A 27,739-nucleotide genomic window follows, 5' to 3' on the forward strand; every position below is an offset into this window, starting at 1 on the left:
TTAGATCTCTGTGCAAATAATTCGCTTCTAGAGCAAAAACAAAATGTCTTTCATATAAAAACAATTAACTCTTTCTTTAGTAAATTTTTTCTTTTTTCAGTTTAATCCTTATGGTTAATTTATAAAATATATACTTGAAATAAAAAATAAAATGCTTACTACAATATTTATTGCATATTTCTTTATTAAGAAATCTTTATACGAGAGTCGACACGAAAGTAATGCCTCCTAATATTTTTTTTCGAATCCGGCGCCATAGATTTTGCATTTCAATAAGTTGTTATTTAAAGTCTTTAGTTGAGTTATGTTGAGTGGTATTGTGATCATTTACGTGAGTGTGTTACACGAGCAATTTGAACTGGTGTGTGTTTCAGATGTGCGTAACAGACAAGGGCGGTGGTTGAATTTCTTACCGTGGAAGAAGTGAATTCCAATGGCTGCGTTCAGCAAAGAAAGCAGCTCAATGAGTGCTCAATGATTCTTTATTACGATTGATTTCTATACGCTTGAATCCAGGGAAGAACTAAAGGCAAGGTCCAATCATTTAAAAAAATTACTAATTGCTCGCTAATTACGAGTTGCCTTTTCTTCTGAACGCAGCCATTGAAATTCATTCGCGTCTCAGAAATGTTGATAAATAACATCATTTCTAAAATACGAATGGATTTTAATAGGGACTCACTTCTTCCATGGTAAGAAATTCAATCACCGCGCTTATCTGTTACACGTATCTAAAACACACACCAGTTTGAACTATTCGTGTGACATACTAACATAAATTATTACAATACCACTCAACATAACTCAATTAGAGACTTCAAATAACAACTCATTAAAACGCAAAATTTTCTATGGCACCAGATTCGAAAGAAAAAAATTAGGAGGCATTACTTTCGTACCGAGTCACGTATTATACATCTTCATAAATGTTTGTTCCATATATTTTTAAGATTTCTTTAAATTCAGTAATTGTATAAAACGTAACGTTTTTATAGTTACTTATTTCATGCAAATGTATATATTTTCTTATTCTAAAGGTAGAGGAAAATAAAATTTCCAATTGCATATTTTAAACATAGTACTCCGTTATAAAAAATATTTACTCAAATGAAATATTTGTATTTGTTTGTTTTAATCACCCATTTTCTTGGATAAACAAACCTACTTTCTTTATATTGCAATTAATCTAACAAGTATTAAATTTATAATATGGAAAATATTTAAATTTTGATTTTAGAAAATATGTACTACACAAAAAAATCGAAATTTTAAATAATATGTTTTTTCAATGAAAAACAATAATTACACAATAGTAGTAAATACTTCTCTTAAGTTTAGAAAAAATTACTTACATTCAGCAATTTGTTTACAACAGAAGATATTACTGGTTTTAAATAAATATTTACTATAGGCGATCAATATTCTTACATTGATAAAAAATATTGTTTAATTTTAAAAATTGAAGACCAAGTAATTACATTTTCTCGATTCTAGTATTTTTATTTTCTATGTAGTGTTCGGACTTCCGCGAGAAAGTCATCGCTCAGCGCCGCGATCACCCGCCGCGGGATCGATCAACGGATCGATGGCGCCCTCCGGGGGCGCGCGCCCTAGATTACATCACGAAATCTAGCTTCGCGGATCACCGCTTGTCGCGAAAGCATCCGGTAGTGACATAGCGTCACTTCATTGGTTCGCGACGCGATACTCCGATTCTGATAGGTGTTTTCGAAATTCCTCGCGAACTCTCCGCTCCGATAGCCGTGCTCCGGTCAGACCACAAATCGATCACGCCGCTGACACGTGCCGTCAACTCCCTTTGTGCGCTGTCGCAAGTGAATCGCGAATTCGGTCATATCGACGGTGCGCGACTCCACGGTGATCTCAGTATCTCCGCTACAACCAATTGTGCCATTTTTACGAATTATTTGCCTGTGCGCGAAATCTTCAGCGATCTCAGCAAAGAACGGCTCGGCCATCGGCTCTAAGTGCTCCGGCATTTCGAGAGCACGTGAACACGAAGTGCTCCGAGTGTCCTGTCGCGCTATTCAGGCGCTTGCAAAGGTGATGTGAACCGAATCAATAAATTGCTGGTCACACCGGACCTTGACACAAACTGACTCCTATCTCTTCTGATCCACGCCACATTATTTGCGAACATTATTTTTGGTCCTTCGAGCCGGATCAGTTGAAAGGAGTGCACAGTTCAAGGTCACCGATTTCCTGAAAGCGATTTCGTCAATTGTGCATGAGGCGATTCTGGCAGAAAAGTTTACCGGCGCTCCAGGTATTTTTCAAGAAGATCTCCGGTCATAATAACACTCGGCCTCACGGCAAGATTCCGTACAAAACGGTGTATGAGTGCTCCGATTTCGGACCAAGTCTCAGCCGTTTCGATTATGGAGGAGCTTCTCGAGCAGCAACGAGTGACCATGCACTCGATCAAACGCGCTCTCGCAAATGTCAAGAAGCTCGGTAAAGCTAACCGGACGGCGGCTATCATGCAACAGTGTATGACGTTGTTAAAAGCGTCATTTTCTCAGTGAGCAGAATCACGCTAAACTGCTCGTCGTTTCCACTCCGGAAGCACGTGCCACGGAAGTGTACTTCCGCGATCAGCAGTTCTTGACCTGCGAAGAGAGGTTTCTCGAGGCGTTGGACTACATGGCGGAGCAGTATCAGCGGCTCGCAAACCCCGACGCCGGTCATCCCCGGGTCGACCACGGAAGCAGCAGCTCATCCTTTGGTGGATCCAGGACCACGCCTCTTCCAAAGATAAGTTTACCGAAATTTAGCGGTGACTTTGTGGACTGGGAGACATTTCGCGATCATTTTCGTTCGGTCGTTATTGACAGTGCGGATTTATCTGATATCACGCGAATGTACTATCTTTTGTCGTGCCTCAAAGGCGAAGCGAGCGATTTGGTGAAAGCGTTGCCTATTACCGAGGCGAACTTTAAGGTCGCATGGAAAATTTTGTCGTCGCGCTACGATAATCCTCGACGTCTTGTGCATGAATATATACACGCGTTAAATTTGTTATCAAGTTTAAATTCCGAGTCCGCGTCTGAACTGACTGCGTTGCGAGACAAGGCGTTCATGGCTCCAGGCTTTGCGGAACCTCGGTCGACCTTTCGCGCATTGGGACGATTTCATCATTTATCTCGTTGCCTAACACGCCTAGATAAGGCTACTCGATAGTCGTGGGAGTTGCATTTGGGTAACACCGCGGAGTATCCGGAGTACGCGACTCTCGACGCATTTCTTGCGGCTCGAATTCGAGCATTATAAAATATTTTACCCGCCACACTCGCTAATCGAAAACCGAGCAACAAGGCGGTCGTGCAAAGTCACACCGCGAGTACCATGAAATGCCCGGTTTGTCAACAGAATCACTCGTTGTCGTCATGTACGGATTTTGTTTAAAGAGTAACTAGAATAGGAAAGAGATTGTGTATCATGCGTTATCTGTGGTAGTAGTTGGCGAATAAAGAGTAGTGCGATGAAACGATCACAGATGGCGGCAGAGGTACCGTTACCGTTTCATCTGCGATATTACGTATTGAAGCGCGCGCGCGGCGCAGACGGCGTTGCGCCCCAGGAACTGAACACGTAGCGGCGGAGTGATACAGCGCTTGCGTGATCGGGCCGGTACGTGCGTGCAGCCCGGCGAGCGGGCATTCGTTCTCAGTCAGTAGAAGGAGACGGATCTTTCCGTTACATTGCATTGTCGGTTCAAGTTATACGAGTCATCAATCGTAACGATTGTCGAGCCATTGTAAAAGTCCGTAGTTATTATTCTCGCGACACGTTACTGTAGCGATATTGGCAAGAGGATCGACGCTCAAGGATCGTACCACGGAAAGGAAGGACGACGGTAGCCATTGCGACGTCGTCACACAGACAAGGAACGAGACGACCATCTTGGAAAGTTCTCGACTGTATTTTCGGCAGTGGTCTAAATGACCATCAATACACGGAATATTGGCAATAGACAAAAGGAAGGCCTTAACTAAAAGGTAACTTCCTTCGATCTCTGAACGAAACTATCGATCCTCTACGCTTTTGCTCGATGGATCCTACACCATGCTCTTGTTGGAAATATGATCTACAGATCATATTACGCTCGTGATCTTTGGTTTCAGAGCTCGCGGAAGAACAAGGAGAAGAATACTTCCTCTATTAACGAGAAATCCCGGGATGTACATGTACACTACTTTCGTTCGGTAAAACTGAGCTCAGTATAAAATATCTTAATTTCATTTATTGCGTGGTTGCAACCCGTTTAATTGCTCGTTGATCTAGAGTCATGTACGTTGACTAACATTCATACGGTTACTATTCACTGTCTAAAGATAGACTATTATGTTCTTAGTTTAACTGGCATTAAGCAGTTAATCTCGATTATATTGTGGAATTAATCTGTTGCGGTTTAACGTCGTTGCGACGCTGAGCGAAAAGTAATAGCGGCGTGCTCGATTATCGATATACATAATAATTACGTTATTTTGTCTGATTGATTATAGATTGCTATATCTCTTATTAGATAATTACGTTCTTTAAGTTAACTTACACTTGGCAGTTATACTTGACATAATTCTTGCGTTAACAAACTCTCAGCCATTATCTTAGATTGTATTTTGTATCCGATCCATTGCGGATTACATTTCTTGTATTGAGAAGCGAAACCTGATTGTTGAGTAATTAACTATTAATTCACTGAGTTATTACACTATCTTTTCTGAAAGATATCGGATAGATTGCTATTGTGGACTGTATATTATATTATATTACTTACTGGATAATTCATTTAATTGCTGGAATTAATGTGTCAATTAATATTAACAAGTGCATTATACTCGATTTGTAGAAACATTCAGAACAAGCTATCTTAGCGAAATCATTTATCTCTTTAAAAGGATAGTTATTGTGCTTTCAAGGATTAAATAATTGTATTATTTAATCACTTCACCTGGAAGGATTGTATCCTAAGTACACGTTGATTGACGCATTACTTCATTTATGATTATTCCTTGTACATTTATCGATTATCTCTTATATGTATTTCAATTGTGTTTACTCGCATTATATTCTTTGTGTGTTTAATATGAATGATCCTTTCTTTGAGATATAATACTTCTGGACTATACTTGATTGAGTCAATATTCTCAAGAAACGAGTATACTTGCTATCTATTCTCTTTAGAGGAGATTTTTTATGGGATACAAGATTCTAAGATTAAAGTCAGATTAAGAAAGGATTATTCACTAATGATTATTCTCTTTTATTGTGTTTATGCAGATCATTATTTTGTGCAAAAGCTGATTGTTATTTGTGAGAAAGCTAAACATGCTACTAAAGTTTTGAATCTGAATATGTGATATACACACATTGAATTTAATTTAAACTTGCTTGGTGCTAAAAGTAAGTACGAAAATACACAATCTCTTTGCCTACACAATTCTTGGGGTGATGTGTTGTTCTCTCATTCTATTTTCTTGAGCCCAGGCTCCTGCGCGAGCTTGTACTTTAAACAGATTTCAAAAGCAAAATGATCACGCAGAGACGCGAACTGGTAAATAAACTTCGTCGTTGCTTCAACTGCTTAAGCGGTAAACACATGCGCAAGGAATGTCAAAGTAAGAATACGTATCGGATGTGTCAAAAATCTCATCACACATTGCTTTACGAGAATCCTAGCACGTCTCCCTCTGAGACAAGCACTCCAAAAAATTCTGAGCCAAAACCCGTGGAATCAACTCAAGTCACGTCTCATTTGCTTTCGAAATCAAAATCAGTCAAATCTGGCATTTTGTTGGCGACTGCGTGGATACGTGTGAGTTCATCGGACGGGCGTTACACTACGTTTCGCGCTATGCTCAACCAGGGTTCCGCCATCACGCTCGTTACGGAGCGTCTAGCCCAGCGTTTGCGATTGAGAAAACAAAGCGTTTCGGTTGCGATCTCTGGTATCGGTGTTGCGGCGATTACCGCTCAGCACGCCGTGCATGTCAACGTCGCGTCACACAATGGAAGGGGTTTCTCGTACTCCACGTCCGCGCTTGTAATGGCTTGTATTAAGGTCACTCACGACCTATGTGCCTCCAAGGACAACCGACATTCACACTCTTGAGTATTTACATGGATTGGAGCTTGCAGATCAGTCACCTTCTAGCTCTGATGAGATCGACATACTGATTGGTGCCGACTTGTATGGTTTGGTCCTGTTGGGCGGTATTCGACGTCGCTCTTCCAATGAGCCCGTCGCGCAAAGCACCATTTTCGGTTGGATTTTATCTGGAGTTATCTCCGATCATTCCCCCGTCTCTTCTCCGATCATTACGGTACATCATTGCTGTTCGTCTGCCGAGTTAGCCACGCAACTGCGGCAATTCTGGGAGATCAAGGAAGTTCCGACTTTCACTCACCTCACTGACGAGGAATGCCGCACAGTGGGGCCAAAGCGTCCAAAACTTGGCCAAAAGTAAGAAAATTGAAACCGTAAACAAAACATGTTATGTACATACAATTAATAGAAAACATATCCATATGTACGTTTCTGATACATATTTGTCATTTTTACTGTTGCTGTCATTGTTATTAATTATCAAAGCTTAACCTTTAAGCGAACCGTTTATACCTTTATGTAAGATACGTTGTCACTTCGTATTATAATATGTCTCAAAATTGGAAGTTTTCCAAGTCATTCCAGCATGAAAATGATATCTTCAGGTATTTTAATTATATATTTATATAAATAGTTAAGTTTTATTTGTTATTTTTATAACAAATAGTACATTGTTTTAGTTTGATGTAAACTTCTTACTAGAATATTCTAGTAACTAGAATATCAGAGACTTTTTAATATTTATTATTGTTCCCGGCATCTCCCGGCTATAAATTTTTTTTTGTTATTTAATACATTTTTTGCCTATAATATCGTGAAAGAAAATATCGCGCCTTCGTGTGCTTTTTAAAATTATTTAATATTTTATAAGAGTCCAACCGAAATCGAAACCGAAACTTTCATGGAAATCCTAGAAAAGCTATATGTACAGCTATATGTATAAAATAATAATTACACACATTATTACAATCATACTATTACAATAATACTAGGTGCGCAACTAAGTTTCCGGGTTTCACACATAGATGGCACCAATAATACATGTACTCGACTTACATGTCTGAAGTTGTCTGAAGTTATAGCTTGGACATCTGTTAACAATAACCAGTCGTTATATAAACACATATCGCAACGCAAAAATATTTTTTCTAACAACGGAGATGTCGAGTTTTGTGCCAAATAAACAGCATTTGCGGGAAGCTTTGCTTTTCTGCTTTAACTTGAAAAAAAAAATGCAGCTGAAGCACGTCGTTTGCTTGAGGAGGCCTACGGCGAACATGCACTATCGAAAACTACCTGTGAAGATTGGTTTAAACGCTTCAGAAGTGGCGATTTCGACACTGAGGACAAGGAGCGCTTTGGTGGGACCAGAAAGGAATCGTGTACTATGAGCTGCTGAAACCGGGCGAAACTGTCAATGGACATCGCTCCCGACAACAACTGATCAACTTAAACCATACATTGCTCGAAAAACGGCCAGAATGGGACACGAGACACGAACGAGTGATATTGCAGCACGACAACGCTCCGTGCCATCGCAGTTCAATCGTCCAGGACACCATCAAAACGCTGAAATGGGATCTGCTACCGCACCCGCCGTATTCGCCAGACCTGGCGTCTTCCGATTATCACTTGTTCCGGTCGATGGCGCATGGCTTGGCTGGGCTACACTTGACCAATTTCGAAGAAGTGCAAAATTGGTTGGATGAATGGTTTCGGTCCAAAGACGCGTCGTTTTATTGTCGCGGTATTCATGTATTGCCAGAGAGATGGCGAAAATGTATAGCTAGCGAGGGACGATACTTTGAATAAACCATTTTTTGTATTTCTCTTGAAATTTTCCATTTTTTATTGATCAAAAAAACCCGGAAACTTAGTTGCGCACCTAGTATTGTGTTCGACCGAAACCGAAAATCGAAACTTGGCCTAGAGTCCGACCAAAACTACAGGTTGTGATAATAGGATTGTAATCAGAGGATTGTGTGATAATGTGTGTAATTATTATTTTAATAATTATAAATATTATAATATTTATAAAGAAAAAGTGTATAGTATACACTATACATATGAGCGCGTATACATATAGCTTTTCTAGGATTTCCATGAAAGTTTCGGTTTCGATTTCGGTTGGACTCTTATAAAATATTAAATAATTTTAAAAGGCACACGAAGGCGCAATATTTTCTTTCATAATATTATAGGCAAATAAATGTATTAAATAACAAAAAAAATTTATAGCCGAGAGATGCCGGGAATAATAATAAATATTAAAAAGTCTTTGACAGTCTAGTAAGAAGTTTACATCAAACTAAAACAATGTACTATTTGTTATAAAAATAACAAATAAAACTTAACTATTTATATAAATATATAATTAAAATACCTGAAAATATCATTTTTATGCTGGAATGACTTGAAAAACTTCCAATTTTGAGACATATTATAATACGAAGTGACAACGTATCTTACATAAAGGTATAAACGGTTCGCTTAAAGGTTAAGCTTTGATAATTAATAACAATGACAGCAACAGTAAAAATGACAAATATGTATCAGAAACGTACATATGGATATGTTTTCTATTAATTGTATGTATTGGGTGTACAACTTAGTTCGGTCCGTTTTCAAAAGATTGCTCTAGGTGCTATAAATGGTTGACGGCGACAGCTGATTTTTGCTGTATCGTGAAGTGTCAACATCTGTCAACCAAATATTGTTTACAAGCCTTTGAGTTTTGCACAACCAGTTTAATTTTTGCTGCGTTGAAAATGTCGAGTTTCGTTCCAAATAAGCACCATTTGCGGGAAGTTTTGATTTTCTGTTTCAATTGGAAGAAAAGTGCAGCTGAAGCGCATCGAATGCTTGTGGAAGTGTATGGTGAATCTGCACCATCGGATAAATCATGCAGAGAATGGTTTCGACGATTTAAAAGTGGTGATTTTAGTGTTGAAGACAAAGAGCTTTCGGGTCAACCGAAAAAGTTTGAAGATGAAGAATTAAAAACATTACTCGATCAAGATTCGTGTCAAACGCAAGAAGAGCTCGCAAAAACATTGGAAGTTACTCAACAAGCTATTTCGAAACGACTCAAAGCCGCGGGATACATCCAAAAGCAAGGAAATTGGGTCCCATATGAATTGAAACCGAGAGATATCGAACGACGATTTTGCATGTCCGAAATGTTGCTTGAACGGTACAAAAAAAAGTCTTTTCTGCATCGAATCATTACCGGGGACGAAAAATGGATTCACTACGACAACCCGAAACGCAAAAAATCGTATGTAAAGCCCGGCCAACCGGGAACATCAACGCCGAAGCTGAATATCCATGGTGCCAAGATAATGCTCTGTATTTGGTGGGATCAGAAGGGTGTGATCCACTATGAGCTGCTACAACCTGGTCAAACCATCACGGGAGACTTCTACAGGCAACAATTTATCCGTTTAAAGCGAGCTATAGCCGAAAAACGTCCAGAATATGTGATCAGACACGAATCCATAATCTTTCACCATGACAACGCTCGGCCTCATGTTGCTGTTCCGGTTAAAAATTATTTGGAAAATATCGGATGGGAAGTTCTGGCTCACCCGCCTTATAGCCCAGACCTTGCCCCTTCCGACTACCATTTGTTTCGATCGATGCAGAACGCTTTGACTGGAATACGCTTCACTTCAGAACAGAGTATCAAAAATTGGCTCAATTCATTCTTGGCTTCAAAAAATGAACGCTTCTTCCGCGACGGAATCCATAAATTCCTAGAAAGATGAAAAAAGTAGTGGCTAGCGATGGACAGTACTTTGAATAAGGTATTAATTCATTTTATCGTTCAAATAAATGCGTTTTTCAAGCAAAAAAACGGACCGAATTAAGTTGTTATACATAACAAGTTTTGTTTACGGTTTTAATTTTCTTACTTTTGACCAAGTTTTGGACGCTTTGGCCCCACTGTGCGCCGGTGTGAGGAACATTTTCAAAGGACACATCGGCGCGACTCATCAGGCCGATATATTGTTCGATTCCCGTTTAAAGCCGGTCCTCCGATAGACATCGGAGATTCGAGATCCTCAGCTCTCCGCCTGTTTCATCAAACAGAACGACGCTTAAAAAACAATCCCGACCAGACTGCAGAATATCATTCATTCATGAGCGAGTATTTTCGGCTCGGTCATATGATGCCCGTTTTGCCAGTCGAATTTCCATCCTCACAAGTGTATATACCGCATCACGATGTAATCCGAGAGGCGAGCTCGACTTCTCACTTGCGAGTTGTTTTCAACGCGTCTCACAGAACATCTAATGGTCTGTCGCTTAACGATCATTTGATGGTTGGTCTGAAGCGGCAAAAAACTATTGTCGCAATCATTATTCGGTGGCGTCAACGCCGGTACGTATACACGGCAGACATCGCCAAGATGTACCATCAAATTCGCGTTGACCCTCAGGATATTAATTATCAACACATTTTCTGGAAATTTCCTACGGATGATACCGTGCAAGTACTTCGCCTTCTAACGGTTACCTATGGGACAGCTTCCGCGCCCTTTCAAGCCATCTGCGTTATGGAGCAGCTTGCACAGGATGAGGGAGAGCGCTTTCCCCTCGCCGCGTCGGTGCTCGAAGACGACCGTTATGTAGATGATTGTTTGTTTGGCGCGGATGACAAGCCACTCTTAGTGTAAACTCGAGATCAATTACGGGAATTGCTCGGTGCAATTGGCTTCCATTTACGAAAATGGGCGAGTAACTGTCCGACTTTAATCTGCGATATCGATCCAACTGATCACGGTCTCGCGAGCGATAAATTTTTCTCGGAGGATGAGACTCTCAAGACCCTCGATCTTTTGTGGAATCCTGAAAGTGATGCTTCCCGTTTTGCGATTTCTCTTTCGCATTATTCCGTAACTACCAAGCGCACGATTCTTTCGTCAATAGCACGCATGTATGACCCCTTGAGTTGGTCACGCCAATCATAATTACCGCAAAAATTCCGATGCAAAAGCTGTGGTTGCACGGCTGTACTTGGGATGATTCCCTGCCAGAAGATTTACTCAAGCAATGGACTAGTTTCTGTAGTGAGCTTCCTCTTTTACAGGCTTGTCATGTGCCTCGTTGGATCGGCCGCGGCTCCGCGACGCTACAGTGCGAAATTCATGGGTTTTTTGACGCATCCACATATGCGTATGAGGCTGCAGTCTACTTGTGAGTTTGCACTTTTGATGGCACTGTTCGGATTTCCTTATTAATGGCTAAGTCGAAAGTGACACCTCTAAAGCCACTGACCATTCCGCGTTTAGAACTACAAGCCGCCCTACTGCTAGTCAAATGTGTCACTTTCGTGCGGGACACTCTGTCACTTCAAGATAGTCCGTGTCATTGTTAGACGGATTTCTACGTCACTCTCACCTGGATTCAAAAGCACCCTTCGAAGTAGAAGTCATTCGTTGCAAATCGTGTCTGCGAAATTCAAACACGCCTTCCGCAAGCAATCTGGCATCATGTTCCCACATCGTCAAATCCTGCTGACCTAGCCTCACGCGGACGGTCCGTCGCCGGGTTTGACAACTGTTCACTGTGGTGGAACGGTCCGAATTGGTTGTTACTCTCGTCTGATCAGTGGCCGACCGCGACAAAGGCCTCGCCTCCCGAGACCGCGGTCGAAGAAAGATCTTCTGTGTCACATGACGTTGAACGCAGATTGGGATCTTTTTCAACGCTACTCATCATGGCCGAAACTCTTACGAGTCACCGCCTACGTAATGCGGTTCGTCACACAGTTGCGATCCGCTCATAAATTGGGTAATGTAAACGACTCGACTGATAAACAGATTGTTCCATCAGCTCACGAGATTCACTTGTATCGAGTCTATTGGCTTCGAGTAATACAAGCTCAACTGTTCTTAGTTAAACAGCATCAATTACGGAATAAACTTCCGATTTCAAACAGCAGTCACTTGTCGTCCCTTCTTTCGTTCATGGACGAGGAAGGGTTGATCCGCGCCGGCGGTCGACTACGGCAATCCGAGTTACCCGAAAAGACTAAGCATCCCATAATTATCGCTTCGCATCCTCTCGTCAAACTAATTATTCGATTTACTAATCTGCAAGCTCTTCACGCGGGCCCGGCTCTAACGTTGCACCTGCTGCGCGAGAATTATTGGGTGCTACGGGCGCGGCAAGTAGTCCGATCGGTTCTGCACACCTGTGTCACTTGCTCCCGAGAGAGGGCTGAAACGGCCACAGAATTGATGGCGGATCTGCCGCATTTTCGTGTGCGCCCGTCGATCAGAGCCTTTAATCATTGCGGCGTGGATTACGCGGGACCTCTGTTAATTCGCTCCGCTCCAGGTCGCGGACATAAAAGTCACAAATCGTACATTGCGTTGTTTATATGCATGGTCACCCGCACGATCCACCTTGAGCTTGTAAGCGAATGTTCGACAGCAGCATTTCTCCAGTTTTATGTACTCTGATAACGCCACGAATTTTCGGGCCGCTTAGCGTGAGCGGGCACTGGCTTGGCGGGCGGCGAGGGATTCGACATTAATGTCGAAATTGGCTGAGGAGGGGGTCACGTGGCGCTTTCTCCCCCCCATCCGCACCGCATTTCGGCGGTTTGTAGAAAGCTGGGGTGCGTAGTGTAAAGAATCATTTGAAGCGCGTTATCGGTTCGCATACATTAACGTTTGAAGAAATGGCTACTCTTCTCTGTCGAATCGAGGTTTGCCTGAATTCGCGTCCTATTGCATTGAATTCAGACAACATCGATGACTATTCCGCTCTAACGCCAGGGCATTTCTTAATTGGTTCCGCAATTACCGCGATCCCGGAACCCACGTTGCATGACGAAAGGGAGAATCGGTTAACCCGGTGGCAATTATTGAGTCAGATACGCGATCGTTTTTGGAAGGCCTGGGTAAATGACTATCTGCATTCATTGCAGCAGAGACTAAAATGGCGCACGTTTTAATCTTTAGCTCAAATCGGGCGAATCGTCCTTCTGCGGAATCCTCTCGTTCCCCCAAGCCAGTGGGAGCTCGGACATATAACCGAATGTCATCCGGGACCGGATGGCCTCTGTCGCGTAGTAACCGTTAAGACCGCCCGATCTATATACAAGCGCCCGATTACAAAGGTCTGCTTTCTCCCCGTCGACATTAACAAGCAATACAATACTCCCCCACGCGCAACCAACGCAGCGAACGAAGACGTCGGTTCCGGATAACTATTTCCCCTTGACTATTAGATTAGTTATAAGTTATTGCGCCAAGTTTCCGTAGCTTTAAGACTAGCATTTAAGATTGTTCTTTATTTTCTAAATTAATGTGTTCATTCGATTACTGATCTCGAAGTTTTGTCATCCTCTACCAGCTCACGGCGGGCGTTATGTAAGGCTATGCCCTCGTCCTTCGGATTAAAATCCAAGGCGGGCGGTTATGTTCAGAGCGAGAAAGTCATTGCTCAGCGCCGCGATCACCCGCCGCGATCACCCGCCGCGCGATCGATCAACGGATCGATGGCGTTCTCCGGGGGCGCGCGCCCTAGATTACATCGCGAAATCTAGCTTAGCGGATCACCGCTTGTCGCGAAAGCATCTGGTAGTAACGTAGCGTCACTTCATTGGTTCGCGACGCGATACTCCGATTCTGATAGGTGTTTTCGAAATTCCTCGCGAACTCTCCGGTCCGGTAGCCGTGCTCCGGTCAGACCACGAATCGATCACGCCGCTGACACACGTGCCGTCAACTCCCTTTGTGCGCTCTCGCAAGTAAATCGCGAATTCGGTCATATCGACGGTGCGCGACTCCACGGTGATCTCAGTATCTCCGCTGCAACCAATTGTGCCATTTTTACGAATTATTCGCCTGTGCGTGAAATCTTCAGCGATCTCAGCGAAGAACGGCTCGGCCGTCGGCTCTAAGTGCTCCGGCATTCCGAGAGCACGTAAACACGAAGTGCTCCGAGTGTTGTGTCTTGCTATACAGGCGTTCGCAAAGGTGATGTGAATCGAATCAATAAATTGCCGGTTACACCGGACCTTGACACAAACTGACTCCTATCTCTTTTGATCCACGCTACATTATTTGTGAACATAGTGTACCAAATTTGGTCTTAAAAGGACGTCTAATTCATGTCCTATTTATAATGTCATAATTTCGTCCACAATAGGACGTCAAATACACGTCATATAAAAGACGTCTTGGACGAAATATGACCTAAAATAGATGTCAGTAACACCGTGTGTTACCTGGGATTCTTCTATTATATATCCGTATAATTTTCATCACCTTCTTGTTGTTCGTTCTAATTATTAAAATTCGAAATACGAAATTTTCGTACGCTTTGCTATACAATGCATGAAAAAGTTCAATTTTTGAAACAACTATCTTGCGTTCGGGACGGTCAATTACTTTAAATTGTGTACAAACATGTAGATATTACATTTAGTACAGTTAAATTTTCAAATTTTTTTTCTTAATTGCGATTCGCAAGACATCTATCTTAAGTTATCTTTTTTTACACTGTGACTAATTACAATTATTGTAAGATACAAGCACACGTTTACATGATAATTATAGGTAGAATTTCAGAATTTCAGAATTTGTCTTTTTTCTCTATATCTTATTCAACAGGACAATGCAAAATTAATATTTTGCTCACGAGTAAATACTTGGCTAAACTTGCTTAAAAAATTATTAAAAATAATTATCTCTAGTTTAAAGACACTTTATTATAAACTAAAAATATTTAATAAATCTAAATATAATTTCGACTTTTTTTATTTGTTTGACAACAAGATTTTAATATTTTATATATAAGTAAAAATAAGTATTGTTTAGTAAATGATTTTATAGTAACATAGATAAGTCACGCAGATTCTGTTACTCGATTAGTTGTTATTTTAAAACCTAAATGTATTTATAAGAATATCTAACTTCAGCATTTAAGTATTACTTATTAACAATGTTAAAATATTTTATCAAAACGTAGAATAAAATTGCCGAACTTAATTAACGTAAACAATATTTAAATTTATTTTTATTCTATATTCTAATGAAAATTTTTTGATTTCTAGTTTCTCCAACCGGATCTTACTTAGATAGCTTGGTTGCCAACATTTCATATCAAAATCCACCAGGACCTCTTATTTCGCAATATGATGGATATGAATTTATGTGTGGAGACCGTTATACGCCATCTACATGCACAAAGCCATGCACATGTACTCATGTTTATCATATTTCACTTGGAGCACTCGTGGATGTATTAATCTATGATAAAAGTATGTATGGCATTCTAAAAAAGATAAATACAGCAGATTTTTTACACATAATTTGTATTTCATACATTTTATAACAAAAGTAAAAAATATTTATTTTAAATTAATTGTAATTTAAAAAATTCTGTTGATTATATACAAGGAAGACCGGGGCTATTTGTCTACGGGGGCTATGTGTCCACAGTACTGCTACCTAAGGTTTTAAGAGACAGACGTCTCTACCATTATAATAAATAGTTGAAAAATGTTCTACGTAAGAGATTTAAAAGTTGTTTGTTTTCTTGCGCTGTTTCTCGCGGACGCTACACATAAAAATATGTCATAATTTTACTGTGAAAATTGGTGGTCATTTTTAACTTTCGATTTACACAGTTAAAACACAGAGTAATTGTTGTAATTTTACCTCAAAACGTTAAACTTACTTCAAATAAAATTAAGTTTCCGTTAAATATTTTTTCAGTTTACTGCCTGGTAATATTTACTTTGGCACGGTAAATTTACTTCTAATATAAAATAACAATTTCTTATAATCGCTATTCGAGAAATTATGATTATAATAGTATATAATTATAGATTTTGTGTTTTTATGAGTAAAGTCAAAAATCACATCTCACAGATATTGCAGATATGTCAGAGATATTTGGCTACTTAACCTTCTATTACTGCAATGATTTCGCATATACCGTAATACCACGCTACTGAGAGTAAAATCCCATGCCAGACTGTAAATTTACTGTATAAAAATAAAAAAGCACATATATGTAATGTTATGGATGAATTTAACAATACCGGGAGCTAATTTACAAATAATCTGTAAAAATACCAGATACAGTTATTTTTTCATAAAATTTCTGTATTTTAATTAAAACAAGAAAAAAATGCAAATTTTAAGTTAAAAAACTATAAAAATTCAGTAAATTTATCAAAAAAATAAATCAATTTCTTCTGTAATTCTTTGTAAATTCGCATCGACTTTTATCAGTGTATATCCCTTAAAAAAATTTACTTTAGAAATTTTTTTAAAAAACCTTAAAATTTACTGTAGGAAAAACTTGGACACTTAAAACTATTGTTTAAGGTATTCTTACTTTAAGAAACTTACTTTAAGAATATAAAAGGTTAAAGCTCTCACATAAACAAACACGTGAAATACAGGCAAATGAGAGCCGAAGCGCCGAATTTTATTACACAACAACAGTATAATTTTCTCAATTGCACCGATGGCATTATCCCACGAGCTTATGGACTACCGAAGATACATAAGATCAATTGTCCGCTCAGGATTATAGTCTGATCGGTTAATAGCCCGCTGCAACCATTAGCCAAGTTTTTACAAGACTTAATACAGATGAGCGTGCCCAAGGCGAATAGTCGCGTGGAAAATAGCTTCGAGTTAATTAGGAGTCTATCGGGTACACACTTAGACGACCATTTTGAGTTGATATCCCTTGATGTGGTTTCGCTGTTCACAAACGTTCCTACGGATTTAGCTTTGACCTGTATTAAGGATAGATGGCCTTACATCGCGGCAAACACTACCATACCGCAGGAAGAAATTTTGAGTGCTGTTCAATTCGTGCTGGATTCGACATATTTTGTATTTTATGGGGTGATTTATAAGCAAACGCCTCTGTCGAGAGGCGCCCTAGCGCCTAGGAAGTCAGCGGGCGTCTGTGCGCCACTGTCGAGAACGTCCAAGCGCCTAAGAGTCAACGGGCGTCCACGCGCCACTGTCGAGAGGCGACCAAGCGCCCAAGAGGAAAACTTCTTCAAAAGAGTACACCCACTATCTAGGTATCGTAGGCGGCTAGCGCCCGAGGAGAACAGGTTTGGCCTGGTAGGAGATCTCCTTATATTCAAGTCATGGTTGAATTCGAAGTACGCGAAACGGTACAGGCGATACGGCGCCTAGCGGCGTCGATGTAAAGTAGCCGCTGGTAATACAGATGCCGCAGAGTTACCGCACGGGCGTGTAGCCATAAGTTGCGTAGATCGCCACAATATATATTATATTATTGAAACATTATTATAAACTTACATATACATATAGAGTATCTCTAAAGACTGACCCGCCCCCTGGATCTCGGAAACGGCTTTAGATATGGAAAAATGTTTGAAATAAAAGTTGTAGGATATCAAGGGGGATAAATGACGAAAATATGGACTCTACCTTGAGTGATTTTTTCAAGGCTAGATCAATGTGATCGGTGTTTTCTTATATGGTACCCCCTTTTTTTGGTGGGAAAATCTTCATAGGATACCCCCAGCCTCCGGGAAGGGGCTGGGCGGTTATGCCGGACTTTTACCGGCTAAAACCCCACCGGGTGGCCTTCCTCTGGCATTGTGGGGGGTGCCCCAGGAACGCGATCAAGCATGACTTCCGGGACACCCCCTGCCCCGACACCTAACAGGTGTCACCTCTCCCTGGGAGTCCACAGGGCGCGAAGGCGCCGCAACCCTGTAGTACCCCCAGGGCCCGTATTCTCGAGCCTGCCCTAATGATTTTTGTATGCGACTTTCTATTTGAAAAGCATTGAATTTCGCATGCGAGTTTCATGAAAACGATTCGAGAATAGGGCCCCAGGCCCCGTTCGTGCGCGTCTGTTCACGCACGACGCGAGGATGCCTTCTTATTTGCGGCGACAGGGGACCACCACCCCGTCGCCGTGCCCCCTAGGGTGTTGGTGGGGGCGGGGTCGGGGCTCAAGAGTCCCCGCTTGAGCCCCGGCCAGTGTTGTTAGACAGGCCGGTTTTTCCGCGCATGCGCGGACCTATTAGTACTGGAAAGAGGTTCCATTAGTCGCCCATACAAAATTGTTTAAAAATTGTGGAAAATTTTAATATATTTAATATACATATATGTATACGAAAATATAAATATTAAAAATTCAATAATCTGTATTTAATAATAAAAAAATTTAATAATAAAAAATCAGTTAAAAAAACAGGAAGGAAGGTGATATAATTTATGAAATAAAAGAACTTGTAAATAAAAGTAAAATATTTTATTTGGCAGAATCTTATAGAATATTAACATTCGTTGCAAGGGTAAGGAAAACTGCCAAAAACCTTACCAGTATTCATAAAATAAAAGTACATTTTGTTATAAAATGGTATAAGCATTAATATAAAAACAAAAATAATATTGAAATATTTGTTTTATAGAAAATAAAAAATTAATAACATTTTAAAATTACATAAACAGTATTTAAATATTTAATAAACAAATAAAAGTAAAATATGCATTTTAAAACAAACGTATTAAATACTATTAAATAAAATACTATTAAATAACATAAAAATAAAATTTTATTTATTATTAAAAAAAATAAATAATATTAATATTTACTTATATATTAACATAAATGACATAAATAACATAAATAATTTCCGTATAAAATGCTCTTTGGTTTCACCTTAAATTCTGAAATCATACAAATGATATTAATAATAATAATGACTAGCATGCATTGGAAAATATTGGCTAGAGATGTGTGACTCTAAGCAAAATAATAATAAAAAAATAAAAGCAAAATTATTATTTCTTATCAGATATGTTTGTATGTCCATATAAATTTTGTGAATTATGCAGTTCAAGATGCCTAGGATCAGTTTCAAAATTAATACAATTAATGCTTTCAGCTCGAAAAGTTGACCGAACTACGCAAATTGCAGAAACAGTATCGTTAGATAATCGGTTTCTTTTTTTATTTCTTACATCGGTTACTATAGAAAAAATTCGTTCGGCCTTGGCATTTGAATGAGGAAAACAAAGAACTACTTCGACAAATAACTTTAAATTTGGAAAGATTTTTTCCTCATTAGAATCTTTATATTCTACTATTTTACCCCACATATCATCAATGTCTAATAGACATGTCACAAAATTTATATGGACATACAAACATATCTGATAAGAAATAATAACTTTGCTTTTATTTTTTTATTATTATTTTGCTTAGAGTCACACATCTAGCCAATATTTTCCAATGCATGCTAGTCATTATTATTATTAACCATTTTAGGTCACACTTCCCGAGAATCCCGTACCGGTCACACTGGGTGAAATACACCCCCAGCGTGTTTACACGTGTATAAAAAATTGTAGGTGACCTTAAAAAAAAAGAAAAATATCCTGTTGTAGTTTAAGTCTTCCTTAAAAAGACTGTATAGGTTTGATTTGCAAAAAATTAATTTAACATATGTAAAAAAATTGTTGAAAAAAAAAGTCGGAAAAGTGACTTTTCACAAAAACTAATGTAACTTTTTCAATTTTTAAGATATTTTAATTTTTCAAACGGTTTTTTCATCCTCAGATGACGCACTTTTCACTGATTATTGCAGTTTATGCCGGCCGTTCCAAAAAGTATATTGATTTTGAGGTATGAAGGTGCGATTTTTTGCGGAAAAAAATGCCGAGAGAGAACTAACGGGCCGAAAAATATACCACCGACGGGGATCGATACTTGAAGGTCCCAACTACCTGTAGATGGCGGCACAAGGCCCATTTCCATTGGTTTACTGGGTCGTTTTCGAAGTTAAAAAACGCTGGGGTGTATTTTATCCAGTGTGACCTAAAAGGGTTAATATCATTTGTATGATTTCAGAATTTAAGTTGAAACCAAAGAGCATTTTATACGGAAATTATTTGTTATTTATGTTATTTATGTTAATATATAAGTAAATATTAATATTATTTATTTTTTTTAATAATAAATAAAATTTTATTTTTGTGTTATTTAATAGTATTTTATTTAATAGTATTTAATACGTTTGTTTTAAAATGCATATTTTACTTTTATTTGATTATTAAATATTTAAATACTGTTTATGTAATTTTAAAATGTTATTAATTTTTTATTTTCTATGAAACAAATATTTCAATATTATTTTTGTTTTTATATTAATGCTTATACCATTTTATAACAAAATGTACTTTTATTTTATGAATACTGGTAAGGTTTTTGGCAGTTTTCCTTACCCTTGCAACGAATGTTAATATTCTATAAGATTCTGCCAAATAAAATATTTTACTTTTATTTACAAGTTCTTTTATTTCATAAATTTTATCACCTTCCTTCCTGTTTTTTTAACTGATTTTTTATTATTAAATTTTTTTATTATTAAATACAGATTATTGAATTTTTAATATTTATATTTTCGTATACATATCTATATGTATATTAAATATATTAAAATTTTCCACAATTTTTAAACAATTTTGTATGGGCGACTAATGGAACGTCTTTCCAGTACTAATAGGTCCGCGCATGCGCGGAAAAACCGGCCTGTCTAACAACACTGGCCCCGGCCCCCACGGCCTGGGAGGAAGAGAATAAGAGACGGAATCTCGTGGCGAGATACTCGCTCAACCCCTCCTCCCAGGCTTCTACTGTGCAGCTTTGTAAAGCTGCTAGTCGTGACGGTGACAATACGGAGCCAACTCAGCCCCGCACCAATCATCGCCCGCCTCTTACCTCCGTCCCCGTTATAAACAAGGAGTGTTCCCCCTCTTTCAAAGGGGGGAAAAATTGTCGCCTCTTCCTTTGGGAGACGGGGGGGGGTGAGAGGGCCACGTCAAGCATTATATCCAGCCGTGTTCCCCCCCCCCCCTATTAAGGGTTATCCCGCATCCAAAAAGGGTGCGGAATCAAGGTCTCTCCTTCTTCTGCGCACCCGGGAAGGCAGCCCCCGGGGCCTTCCGGGAGGACCGTCGTCATTGTCCGGTTGATCCGGCGCGGGTTGTTTCCCGCGCCGGATCCTTTCGGCCTCCTCTTTCTGCCGCATGACGGCACCGCAGAAGTGTGCAATCGCCTTCCATTTATTCTCCCTCTCAACCATGGCTGCCACAATGGTTGAGAGGGAGAGATCATTCCCAACGCTGTTGCGTAGGACTCGGCGCTCATCGCCTTCCATTTATCCTCCCTCTCAACCATGGCTGCCACAATGGTTGAGAGGGAGAGATCATTTCCAACGCTGTCGCGTAGGACTCGGCGCTCACCCTCCCACGCGGGACAGTGCGCGAGGGTGTGTTGCGCCGAGTCCATTTCGGCTCCACAGTGGTGGCACTCGGTGGTGCGCTCCCTCCCGATTCGACACAGGTACTCACCGAAGCACCCATGCCCAATGAGCATCTGTGTTAAATGAAATGTGAGTCCGCATCCCTTTTTGGCTCGAGACTCCGCGAGGAGCTCCATCGGTGGTAGCCCGGACAGGGCCGTCGCCGCCGCGTGTGAGATGGTGCGATACGGTCGTGACACCCTGATGACCACCTGTCTTTGAACGCGACGCATTGGCGCCTTTAAGCGTACAGTGGCCATCATCTGAGGCGCCCATATTGGCGCCCCGTAAAGTGCCACGGCGTGCACCTCCCCGGCGTATAGCCAGCGAACCCTTCCACCCGCCCCCTTCAGCTTGGGCAATAGCCTGCACAGGCTATTGGCTACGCCCATGACCCTCAGGGTTAGGCGGGCGAAGTGCTCGCTGAACTTACCTTCGCCGTCCAGCCAGAGGCCCAGATACTTCATCTGTGGCTTCCCCCGCAGGCGATCGTGGAAAAACGTCACCTGCGATTTCTGGGGAGCCACCCGTAATCCTAATCCCCTGATGGCGCGCACCATGCATGTGACCGCTGTGTTGGCCAATAATCTCACCTCCTCCCATGTGTTACGTCAGAACCCCGAAATTTACGGATATTGGTTTAAAGGATAGCGAAAGAAAGGCTATCCAAGGGAGGAGGTATGGGGAGACGTAACGAGATCTTAGGTTATCTCGGGTTCACGCTAGAAGAGCGCGTGCCTCGAGTCGAATGTACTTTTCGGGAAAACTCCAGTTGTGGGTCAACGTCCAGAAGAGACGCTATTACGCCTACTGAGAGTTTTCGTGCACTCGCGGTCCTTTTTTCGGTCAAGGATATATTATCCCTATTACCGGGGATCAGACCTTGTGCGATTTATAGTGTTAGTGAGAGGTGAGGTCTTAAATTAAATAATGGGAAGTCAATATCATTTTAAAATTATTGTGCATTTATTACAAGAAAGAAACAAAATTGAAAAATCATTATATTACATAAAGTACGTGTGAGTGTGGTGTGTGCGTGTGGAGAAACCGCGGGTGTGACATAAGTCCGGAGGTGATCGAGCAGGATTTTGAAGGGGAGAATCTATAGCAAATCGATATCCTGCCCGCCAGAATATATTTGGTAAGTTAGTTATTAACTTTTACATTTGCTTTCTGAAAGTGAGTGTGGGTTGTGCGGAAGTATAAAAGTAATGTATAAGAATAAAAATTATTTTGGTAATATAGTTATTAGCGTAACAAAAATATCTAGAATTATTTTTAAAGAAATAATTATTCAAAATCTATGGTTTCGTAAAACTATGGTTAAGGTTCGATAACTGATTATTAATTAAGTATAGGTTTATACATTCGTAAATTATTTCTATGCTAGGAGATGAGATTCGGGGCGAGAATTCCTCGAGTATTTTGATACTCGAGCTGGAGAAGGAGGGATAGGGTGATCGGTCACGGTAAAGGGTAGTCGAGGTAGAGAGCGCGGGGGAAGCAGTTCTGTCGAGAAATTCCTCTCGGTATACGAAAGGAATCGCGGAAAGATTAAAGGATGGTGATCTCTCCTGGAACTCCGCTAGTTCCTCGGAAGGAACTGGAGAATAAGAGGATTCCAGAAAGGGGGATGACTCGGGTGTATCGGGGAACACCCGGTACATAAAGGAAGAGGAGACAGATGAGGGAGATGGTGAAGGGGGAGAATCGAGGATAGCGTGGCCAATATGCGGAGATCGTTCACGTTTTAAAAATAAAGCGAGGAGCTGTCGCTCCACTATACGGGCCCGCCTGTTCTGATTTATCCGATTCCGGATAACTACCCCCAGGGACTTGCGGCGGTGAATTTGCGAGTACACTAAAATCGGTTTATATTTTTAAATCCGAAATAGGGGGAGGTTTTGAAAAATAAATTATAAATATGTGACATTCCACGTCAAGTGGCCCCTCCCTCTGTCCAAAAATTAAAGCGACTTTAAAAATTGAGTTTGGGCTTAAAATGTTCGTATAAGCGAGGGCTTTCGAAATTTGAGTGGCCTTTTTGACAAACTCCATAACCCCATGACCCCATAAGCAAAATAACCCAAAAACCTGATGAAGTGATCTTACAATATGATTTATACGACTTGTCTCATCTCAATAATCGCTTTAATTAAGCTGTTTGGCCCTAAAACTCTCATAAACTATTAACCCCATGACCCCTTGATCTTATAACCCTCAAAACCCCATAACCCCATAACCATATAGCCCCATAAGCTTCTAAACCCCTATAATCGAAACCATCGCACTTTGATTATTATCTTTCTATACCTCCGTAATCCTGTAATCCCATAACCCCTTGACCCTAAAACACCAAAACCCCATAAGGATTTCTCCTGAGATATTGTAAATTTTGTTATGATACTTTTAATATACTAGACATCACAGACGCGCGCTTCGCGCGCACTATTTAGTTTTAACATTATACTTAAAACAACCTAGCTTCCGAAGCGCGGATCTAGCTCGCGGCTGGTCATGGTTCTGAGTAGGCGCGGAGGAAGACACAAGGCTCGGTTTTCCGGGTGAATTAACAAAGATGTTTTATTATACGGTGATCGGTGTTATGTACATGAGTCGCGGCGGACCGACGTATTTTAACGATGGAATGATATATACAAGAGATTGCTCGTAGACGGAACGCTATGTACAATACGGATGGAACGCGAGATATTCCGTTGTCGCGGCGGAACGCGGGCGGTGATTGGCGGACGCGCGTGCTTGCTCAATACGGTGCGGTGACACGGCGCGGTTCAACGCGGGAGCGCGGATTCGTGCGCGGCTGTATCGCGATGCGGGCGCGGGCCGCGGCGTTCGAATACCGCGTTTCGTCCGGTGGATTAAGCGCGGTGTCGAGGATACGAACTTCGGGAAACTACCGGGCGACCGAGACTCTCGGCAAGCGTAAAAAGCACCTCTCTACTCTGGATCGCGGCGGTGCTAGCGGGAGGTAGACGGTATCGGGTGGCTGAGACACTCAGCGAGTATAGGAAGCAACTCCCTATGCTGGATCGCCTTGATTTCGTCGCTAAGGAAGCCGAGACACTCGGTGAGGGTAGAGAGCACCTCTCTATTTTGGCTCGCGATGGTACGGTGTGCCGGTGGACGGCTGAGATCCTCAGCAAGTCTAGAAAGTAACTCTCTAGACTGAAACGTGCCGATAAAACGAGAAGCGGTCGGGAACAAAAAGACTTCGAGATTCGTCACTCGACAGAGCCAGAGAGCAACTCTCTACCTCCGGACTTATTCGCTTTCGGAAAATTCGGATGCCGAGAGCAGCGGATGATCGGTCGGATCGGTGTGCTGGCTCACGGTGAAATCTGTTTTACAATTAACAATTGCCTGTTTATATACCCCGCGGCTGTGTTTCGGAAGTGGCGGGGGTATGAGCGACGGCAATCGCGAGCGCCGGGATGGAGCGGCGGGACGGTCGGAAATTACGGGCGTCCCGACGTCGCGATTGCGTTCGGCGGTCTCCGGTCGTTTTCGGCACCGCTCAGCGCTCCGAGTCGGTTGCTGCGGTAAGTCCTTCGCGTGGACTTATTCGAACGCGGTTTTGTGAAAGATTAAAATATGGCACACCGTGCCTTCCCTCGCTCGGCGGATGTTCGGCCGGGCGGCATCCGGCTAATGTTCGCCGGGAACGATGCGGTTTTTTTGGAGCGCATCGTTATATACTATTACTATACACTAATTCCTTGATACACACAACTGTCAAAATACGATGACAGCTGCTTATGAAGTAAGCGCGGCGAGAGAACCAATTGGCATCGCGGAAAAGCGACAACAATAAACTTCGATAGATTCGTGTATCGACTTTACATGCCTTTTTTAGATATGAAAATATAAAATATATCTCGTAAAGTATTCACTTTTCGATGACTTTACCTTGATACTTTTATACGTAGACTAAGAGAGGAATCGATTTTTGTAAAAAAAGAAAAATTATTTTAAATTTGATTGTATTTTGTAAACGTATTTAATTTTGCAGTATTGCAAGATGTAAAAATTAATATTATTATTCGATTTTTTTTTATTATTCCTTAATGAAAGAGAGCTTTATTATAGTGTTTTGAAAACGTCTCAACAAGGGCTATAAGAATATGCAATAAAACATGGGGAGTTCCATTTAAGAAAACATTGATCACATTGATCTGGCCTTGAAAAGGTCACTCAAGGTCAAGTCCGTATTTTTATCATCTGTTCCCTTTAATATCCTACAACTTTTATCTGAAACATTTTTTCATATCTAAAGCTCTTTCCGAGATCCAGGAGGCTGGGTCAGACTTTATAAATACCCTGTATAGATATATATAGTATTTTTACTCATATATATAAATACAATATAGTACTTTTATATATTTAAATAGAATGTAAATGTTTAATTATGAGATAAGTGTTTAGAATATAATAAAGGTTTATATATATCTAAGCAGAACTTTTGAGACTTTGATACAATGAGCAGCACCAGACTTTGACAACTTAACTGAAATGCTAATGGCACGTTTAAAAAGCTTATCTAATCTTTTTGAAAACTTAACTAAAAACTACTTATACTTTCACAGATTTAAATAGAATGTATTTAATCTTTGACATCTTAACTAATAAAATACTTATTGTATTACCACAGATTTAAAAAGAATATATCTAATCTTTGGCAATTTAAATAAAATTTTTATTACACTTCCGCATATTTAAATAAAATACACCAATCGAAACTATATGTATGATTGGAAACATACATAACGAGAGAGGAATCCCTTTCTCCTACTCTCCGTAGATTATAGAAAGGGAGAAGTGTCGGGGGCCACGACTCGTGGATCCGGAGCTCGAAGTTGACTAGGTCTGTCTTGGATCCATATTAGATCTACAAAAATAATTCTATTAAGACAATTGCAAAAATGATTGTGTTTTGCTGAATGTACTTATTAATATGTAAGTTTCGCCACCTTATTGAACAGAAGAACAGTTCTGTTATTAAGGAATTTAAGACAATCGCTAATACAATGTCGACAAGATGACGGTCCGGTTTTCTTTGCTCACGTAGACGAGCTCGGCTTGTTTCTGTTTGTAGATGTCGGCAGCGATATAACTAAACCGAGAAGTGTTCCGAACCCTTCATAACCTACAAACATCGGCAACTTGCAGCTGACAAGCAAAATCGTCTTTTGTTAAGAAAAGTGTAACTTAATTATTGCGGTCTTTGATTTCTAAATGTAAAATGTTCGACATTTCTCCTTTATTTCACTTTTACAAACACTATAATAATATAACATAATATTTATAGGTTATGACGAACTTGGAACACTTCTCGGTTTAGTTAAATGACTGCTAATATCCAGAAACAGAAATAAAGCCGAGCTAATTCGGTTTGGAGAACTATAAGCACCCACAGAATGGAATATTGCACTGGTCACGAGCAGCACTGTCACGAGTCGCGACGCGGCGATGCGATGTCGCTGAAGCTAGCAGCGGGCGCTAGCAGCGAAACGTCTAGCAGACAGGGCCGAATATCATGTGGGTTCCTCGGGGGGTACGAACGTATCGTAGGTTAATTATTATCGGCCGTTGAGTTTTTCTTAGATATAATTAATTAATGAAGATTAAATATATCTATATATATAATTTTTTGACAATATTTAAACTGTTTTTTCATTGGTTTGATATCAAAATATGTTTTAATTGTTATAGATTATTCGATAAATAACTGTAGAACATAGCACAGAGCAATTCTCTACAAATTTTTAGGGAATCACATTCTTGCGATAACAAAACAATTCAGCAAGTATTTGCGAGGGGACGCGGTTTCCTTTAATTGTTATTAATTTTTTATTAACAATTTATTCTCTAGCGGTCGACAGCAAAGCGCAATTCTCTCCAAATTTTTAGGGAATTACGTTCTTGCGATAACAAAACGATTCATCAAGTATTTGTGAGGGGACGCGGCTTCCTTTAATTATTATTAAATTTTTATTAACTCTTATTTTATTTTTTTTCTCAAAGTTCATGATGCGGTTTTAAAAAAAAATCGCATAATTTTTTACGGACATTACGTGAAAATTGAAACGAATTGAATTTGACTATTGCATCTGTGATTATAGCAGACAAAACGAATAGATTTCGTTTTGTGCTTATCGCTGGCGAGAGATCGTGTTGACCGCAAGAGGTTTAAGTCCGAAAAACTGTCGGAAAACAAAGAAGATATACATTTCTTGAAGCTTGAAATAATTATATGA

The 27,739-nt window shown here is 40.3% G+C and overlaps 1 protein-coding gene across 1 annotated transcript in view; it reads left to right on the forward strand.

Annotated features, from left to right (window-relative positions):
• LOC139779989 (uncharacterized) overlaps nt 1-27,739 on the forward strand; it is a 235,646-nt gene that overhangs the window by 181,496 nt on the left and 26,411 nt on the right. Inside the window, exon 7 of the mRNA XM_071718527.1 lies at nt 15,201-15,407. Within this exon, the coding sequence (XP_071574628.1) occupies nt 15,201-15,407 (207 nt within the window). The remainder of the gene's footprint in view (nt 1-15,200; nt 15,408-27,739) is intronic.

The sequence above is a fragment of the Temnothorax nylanderi genome, unplaced genomic scaffold (genome assembly GCF_030848795.1).
Source record: "Temnothorax nylanderi isolate EJ_2023f unplaced genomic scaffold, tnyl_v1.0 TNYL_tig0254_pilon, whole genome shotgun sequence".
In the NCBI taxonomy this organism is placed as follows: domain Eukaryota; kingdom Metazoa; phylum Arthropoda; class Insecta; order Hymenoptera; family Formicidae; genus Temnothorax; species Temnothorax nylanderi.